General features: G+C 34.9%; 1 protein-coding gene across 1 annotated transcript in view; it reads right to left on the bottom strand.

Annotated features, from left to right (window-relative positions):
• Positions 1–207: 207 nt before the first annotated feature.
• Positions 208–6,827, bottom strand: part of LOC102878532 (zinc finger protein 658B) — an 85,569-nt gene continuing 78,949 nt past the window's right edge. The window contains 2 exon segments of the mRNA XM_006906199.3: positions 208–750; positions 752–2,211. Of these exon segments, the coding sequence (XP_006906261.2) occupies positions 616–750; positions 752–2,211 (1,595 nt within the window). The 3' untranslated portion in view covers positions 208–615.

The raw sequence follows: 6,827 nt of genomic DNA, 5'->3' as shown, positions 1-6,827 counted from the left end.
ATTCAAATTAACTAAAGCAAAATAGGAAATTTATTGGATCACAAAAATGAAGAAGTAAAGGATTGGGAAGACTTCAAGCATGACTGGATCCAGGAGATCAAACAATTTCATCAGATTTCTTTCTCATCTCCATTTTCCTTTGTGTTGGGAAAACTTTCATGTAATGGCAAAAAAAAAAAAAAAATAGAACAACAAAAAACTGCTGGTGAGTTTTTAATTTTATTAAATTCTTGAAACTTGCAATTCCTGGAAAAAACAAACAAACAAACAAACAAAAACTTCTCTTACTAGTCATAACAATATCCCCTAGGGCTCTCTTTGTCCGGACAGGGCCATTTGCTAATCCTTTATTAATCACTAGGTTGAAGGAAATAACTGGCCACCTGTGACCAATCCTCTGCTCTCCCTAATTAATAGTTTCATCATAATCATATGCATTGAGGGTGAGGTAAGTCTCAAATGGGACATAGAACAGATCACAAAGTAACAGATGTCTACTACTCAGGCTATTTCAAATAAGGGATGCTCATGAAGTGATGGCTTTTCCATATGTACTACATTCATAGAATTACTAACCAAAGAATTCACTGATATTTAATAAGGACTGAGTGGTAACTAAATGTTTTCTTTCTTATACTTGCTATAATCAGAGAGTTTTGCTATTATGAATTTTCTGATGTCGTCTAAGGGCTGAGGCACAGCTAAAATTATTCCCACATTTATTACAGTTATAGAGTTTTTCTCCAACATGAATTCTCTGGTGTAGCCTAAGGGACAAGATCTGATGGAAAGCCTTCCCACATTCATTACATTCATAGGGTTTCTCCCCAGTATGAAATCTCTGATGTTGATTAAGGTATGAGCCACAACTGAAGGCCTTCCCACATTTGCTACATTCATAGGGCTTCTCTCCTGCATGACTTCTCTTATGATGAATTAGAACCAAAGCATCACTGAAGGCTTTCCCACATTTACTGCATTCAAAAGGTCTCTCTCCAGTATGAATTCTATGATGTCGATTAAGTTGTGAATCAGTCCTGAAAAACTTTCCACATTTGATGCACTCATAGGGCTTTTCTCCAGTATGAATTCTTTGATGTTGATTAAGGTGTGAGCGATAGCCAAAGGTCTTTCCACATTCATTACATTTAAAGGGTTTCTCTCCTGTATGAATTCTTTGATGCAGAGTAAGGGCTATGCGTCTACTGAAGGCTTTCTCACATTGATTACATTTGTAGGGTTTCTCTCCAGTGTGAATTCTCTGATGTTGATTAAGGTGTGCACTCTGTCTGAAGGCTTTGTTACATTCCTTACATTCATATGGTTTCTCTCCTGTGTGAATTCTCTGATGTTCAACAAGGAAGGCATAACGGCTAAAGGCCTTCCCACATTCTCTGCATGCAAAGGGTTTTTCTCCAGTATGGATTCTCTGATGTTGAGTAAGGTGTGCACTCTGTCTAAAGGCTTTGTTACATTCCTTACATTCATATGGTTTCTCTCCAATATGAGTTCTCTGATGTTCACTGTGAAAGAAGTCATGGCTAAAACCTTTTCCACAGTCATTGCATGCATATGGTTTCTCTCCACTGTGAATTCTCTGAGGTTGGGTGAAGAATGAATAACAGCTAAAGGCATCATTGTATCCATGGGGTAATTTTCCCAAATGAGTTATTTGATGTTGAGTAAGTAATGAGTGGAAACTTAAGAGATTTGAAAAATCATTACTTTCATAAGGTTTCTCCCTAGGAGGAATTCCTGTGTCTTTACTAAGGTATGTACTTTGGTTGAATTCTTCACATTCATTACCCATTAAAGATTCCTTCTCAGCATGTTGTCTTTTATGTTCAATTAGGACTGAATTTGAAGAGAATATTTTATCATAAATATCAAATTTATATACTTGTTCTACTGTGGGAACTCTCTGTTGTGTTAAAAATACTGACTTCAAGAGAATGCTTCTCTCTGAATAATTATATTCTCTGTCTCTTTTCACAGAAGAGATTCCTTTAAGACTTCCCACTTGCCTGAAATTCCTCTCCTGATTTCCATGATGCTGTTCAAATTCACTCTCATATTTCCAAGCTTCTTGGAAACTGGAGCATTCAAGGTCAGAACTTGTAAGTCTTTCCATTATGATCCTCTGGGATATTTCTTCTTCATCAGTGTACCATTTTGGAGATAATTCCTTGATTTCATACCAAGACTCCCAGTCTGAAAAATATCAAAAAAGCAAATGTCTCCTTTTTTCCTTTGCAAGGAGAATGAAAACTGTTATAGAAGAGATTGAAAAATTTAACTGGGATAAAGTACATGGTTCTGACATCTCTCAAATATGGTCATGCAATATTAACAAAATACAAAGAAAGGAAAAAGAATGAAGAGGGCTGACAGAGGAAGGTATATATGTTGGTGATGAGGAGGAGCTTGGAAAAATGGTAAATGTAGGGCATTAAGATGCAGACAAAGCTAAATGCCAAGAAGATAATGAATTGGAGATAACTGATTAGACCATAATAACAGTTTTTCTGCCTCTAGTCTTTAAAGTCTCCAGTCCATCTTGCACTGTCCAGTCCTATTAATAAGACTAAAGCTCCAAGAGGGCAGAGATTGATGTTTACTTCTTTTTCTTCTTACTGTTGCTTCCAGTGCCTAGGACAATGGCAGCATTTTGTTGAATGAATGAATGCTGACAGAATGCTCAACAACTTCTAAATTTTATCAGGGATCAGAGGAAAAAAAGTTCTTTCTCAGTGTCTAGAAGGAATGTGGAGGTCAGCTTTACTCATCATTGAGAGAAAAATGATGCCACAGAGTACATGCCTGATACTTTCTGGAAAGGAGCTTGGTGCCGGCAAAAACAGAAAGAAAACTAAAACAGAAAGAAAACTACTGTTTGAAAAATGATCTCAAAAAAGAAAATGAATAAGTCCTTTTAATGTCGCACCACAATAATCAGCTAATATATTCACCTATAGAGAACCTACTACTAGAGCACCTATTAGAAGGGGGAAAATTCTGAGACACAGGTCCTTTTCCCTTTTTGAACTCTAAGGAGAAAGATAAAACTTCTGAGTACAAAAATTTAACATGGCACATAAAGAATGATTAGTTAACATGATACTGATTATTAGTTGTATAAAAGAAAAACAGAGATCAAAACTCTCTAGCTTGTTAAGGAATAATTTCTGGAGAATGTGAGCTTGATTTTCAAAGCCTTGATAGGCATTCCAAAATACAGTCATTCCCATGGTGGAGTCATTTTCATGTTTTGATATGCTTAGAGATTATTTTAGAACTGCATATGTTAGCATTTGGGGGTTAATTAGATATATTTTTTCCATAACTTTCTCATCTTTTGAAAACAAAGTGCCTCCACACTAGGTCAGTACAAAATTGAAAAGAGAAAAACATATTATGTATCTATCTTTCTTCTTTCTGATATACCCTCTACTTCAAGGAAAGCTCCCACTCCTACCAGTTCTTCCTATGCACAGCTGTGGACTTCCTCTTACTTGGACCCCTATCTTAACCTAGGCCCGAGAGGGCTTTGTTCACTTATCCTTTGTTAGGTCCACACTGTTGTTCATTCTTCCTGCAGAAGTACAACTACTTCTGTTCCCTCACTCTCCTACAACTTTGTCTCCTATATCCATTGCTCAGGGCCACTACATTCCCTCTTATCAAGAATAGATCTTTTCTCTACTCCAGGTAAATGCCAGTTTTATCTAATGCTTAATACAATGCTGAGTTAAAAAAAAAAAAAAAAAAGCCTGATGGGAGAAGACTACAGACATTTCTGATATAGGGGATTCTGAGGTGCCTGGAGCCTCAACCACTCTAAAAAGAAAAAAGGATATTCTGGATTTAGGCAGATAAATACTGTGAGGAAAGGAACTCCATATGGGTATTTCCAGGGAAAGTATAGAACAGGAATAAATATTGTATATGTGGAAGATATACTATGACTGGAATAGAGAAATACTTAGAGGTCATTGATGGCATTCAGCAAGAGAGAAGACAATTCACCCTTATCAGTAACTGACTGAGGAAAAAGGGAAGTTATGGATTCAGGCAAAATGGAAGAGAGCTAAATAGGCATCCATGTTGCACACTGGAAACAACACAGAGTTTGGGCTCTGAAAAGGTGGGTTTGAATCCTAACTCTACATCTAGTTAGCCAGTTATTCTACTTTTAACAAATGGATTAACCTATCGTTTGAGCCTCAGTTTCCTAGCAGGCAAAATGAGATGACCTTGCAAACAGGGTATAAAAACAAGGAATAATATATTTAGAATATATCTAGCAGTGTTTGGCTCATTATAGATATTCAGTGATACTTATAAAATGTAACAATATATACTCATTAAGTAATTCTTATACCTATACCACTAGTAGGCTCAGATATCATTACTTCTGATTACATAATAGGCTGATGTGATATCTGATATCTGTTACATCATGGGATTACGAAATAGGCTGACAGCCAAGTGGCAAGACTAAGAATGGGAAAGGTAAACCCTTTAAGATTAAAATGTATCCAGGCAATGTATTAGATATTAGAGATATGTAATTTCTAGCTGTAAATGAATGGAAGTTATAAGTCAAAGTGTGATCAACTTTGGCATGCAGCCAGAACTACATAGTAAGTAGGCTTATTACATTATACATAGTAAGTATAATGCTAGAAGAGGAAAAGATCTTACTAGATTGTGGACTAGTTTCCCACATGCTCAATTGGTGAGCAGTAGATAAAATGGCAGATATACTGATGAAGTAAATCATCTGGTATGAAACCCAGGAGATTTCATTGAAAGTATGAGTAAAAATGACAAGACTTATGGGGAAATCATTTTTTTTTAGTATAGTTGATAGAATATTATATTAGTTTCAGGTGTACAACATAGTGATTCAATATTTATATTCCTTTTCATGTGATCACCAGAATACATCCAGTAACCATCTGTCACTAGGTGTTATTACAATAATATTGACTATTTTTCCTATGCTGTACATTACATACCTACAACTTTTTTTTTTTTTTTAAACAACTGGAGATTTGTACCTTATGGGGCACTCTTAAGAAGACAGTTTGCTGCTTATGCCCACAATATGTTCCAATGAATAACCTGACCAATGACACACAGACCTATAGATTGGATCCTTTTGTAAAAGACTATATAGAGCTATGCCATCCAATATATCATCCACTAACCACATAGGGTGATTTAATTAAAATTAAAAAATTTAAAAATTTAGTTTATTGGTCACACATAGTCATATTTTAAGTGCTCAATAGCCAAACATGGCTAGTGGCCATTGTATTGGAAAGCACAGATATAGATCATTACCATTACCACAGAATGTCCTATTAGACAGTACTGCATGGGGATCCAAGTTAATATGACAAAAATCATATGGTGAATGAAGACAGAAAAATAGGGACAGGAGAGAGTTAAAGGGAGAAACAGAACACAGCTTTGGACAGAGAAAAAGAATTGGGGTCAGAACTATCTTATACATCTCATTAGGCTGAGGAATATGAAAATGAAGAAAGCACCCGGATATAGTCAAATTAGAGGAGCAGAAGCCAGACTGCAAGTGGTTAAGATAATGGAAGAGAATTTAAAGTAAAAGTAATGAGTGAAATTACAATTGGTATATAAATAACTGAAAAAGAGAAGGGAGTATGGTACAGAGGAACACTAAAAAGTTATGAAATTAAAGAAAATTTAAATAAAAATATGACATAACTACATAAAAATGAAAAAAATACGTATGCATGCTTGATTACCCCGTTAATTTATATCAAGTTGATTTCAATAAGAATTCCATGAAGATTTTATTTCTGAACTTATATTTTGAAGGATACATAGAAAATAATCAGTAATATAAAAGAAAATTCTGAGGAAAGAAAGAAGTTTCTAAGACCAGTAATATGACCTAAGCCTTCCTTGCATTTTATACTTTCCTTCCATTAAAATCTCTGTGAAAGGACTGAACCAGGGTGATTTGTAAAATTCTGTCACTGTGGGGAAATGTCAAGAGAAACATACCTGAAGCATAAAAAAACTTACAGGATGCAGAGCAGAACACAGCAGAGAGGAGCATGAACCTCCCACTCTGACCACAGCTGATTGAAGGGACTATCACAGGAAAAACACATGGAAGAACTTCTATATCAATTTGGATCTGTGTGGGAGCTACAGCTGAGGTCTAGCATTAGGGCTGCTCTATAACATTTTTCCTTTTTTCTTATAAATAGAAATGATATTTATTGTAAAATATTCAAGGAATTTAAAATGTATAAAGTAGAAAGTATTCTCTCTTGGGATGTCATTCCAAAGATGACTACTGTTTACAGTTGAGTCTATATCCTTCTGGAATTTTCTTTGTACATAAAAACACACACTAGCAATTTTTATATACATACTATTTACAACTTGCTTTAATTTTTTTTTAACTTAAAACATTGTAGACATTTTTTCATATCAGTACATCTAAAGCTACCTCATTCACAGAATGGATGAACTATAATTTAGGTAATCAGCCACATTAATAGGTTTTTTGCACTCGTATACCAAAAGCTGAGTTGCTTGCCAAAATTCAGTTGTAGTCTCAACCTGGTTTAGTTCAGTTGTACTTAGCATTTATAATTACATACTTTAATTACATAATTGAGTGCTGAAAGAGAGTTGCTGTTTTAATGAAATTAAGTTGAAAGCTTTAGAAAAACAGGCTAATAGTTACTTAAAACATGTTTTTGATTTAACTGTGGATGAAAATGGTGAAAGCCTGTTAAAAACTTAAAACTCTACAAAGATTCTAT

The sequence above is a fragment of the Pteropus alecto genome, unplaced genomic scaffold, assembly GCF_000325575.1.
Source record: "Pteropus alecto unplaced genomic scaffold, ASM32557v1 scaffold122, whole genome shotgun sequence".
In the NCBI taxonomy this organism is placed as follows: Eukaryota; Metazoa; Chordata; class Mammalia; order Chiroptera; family Pteropodidae; genus Pteropus; species Pteropus alecto.
Note: the sequence above shows the minus strand (reverse complement) of the source record. Positions and strands in the feature narration are given on the sequence as shown.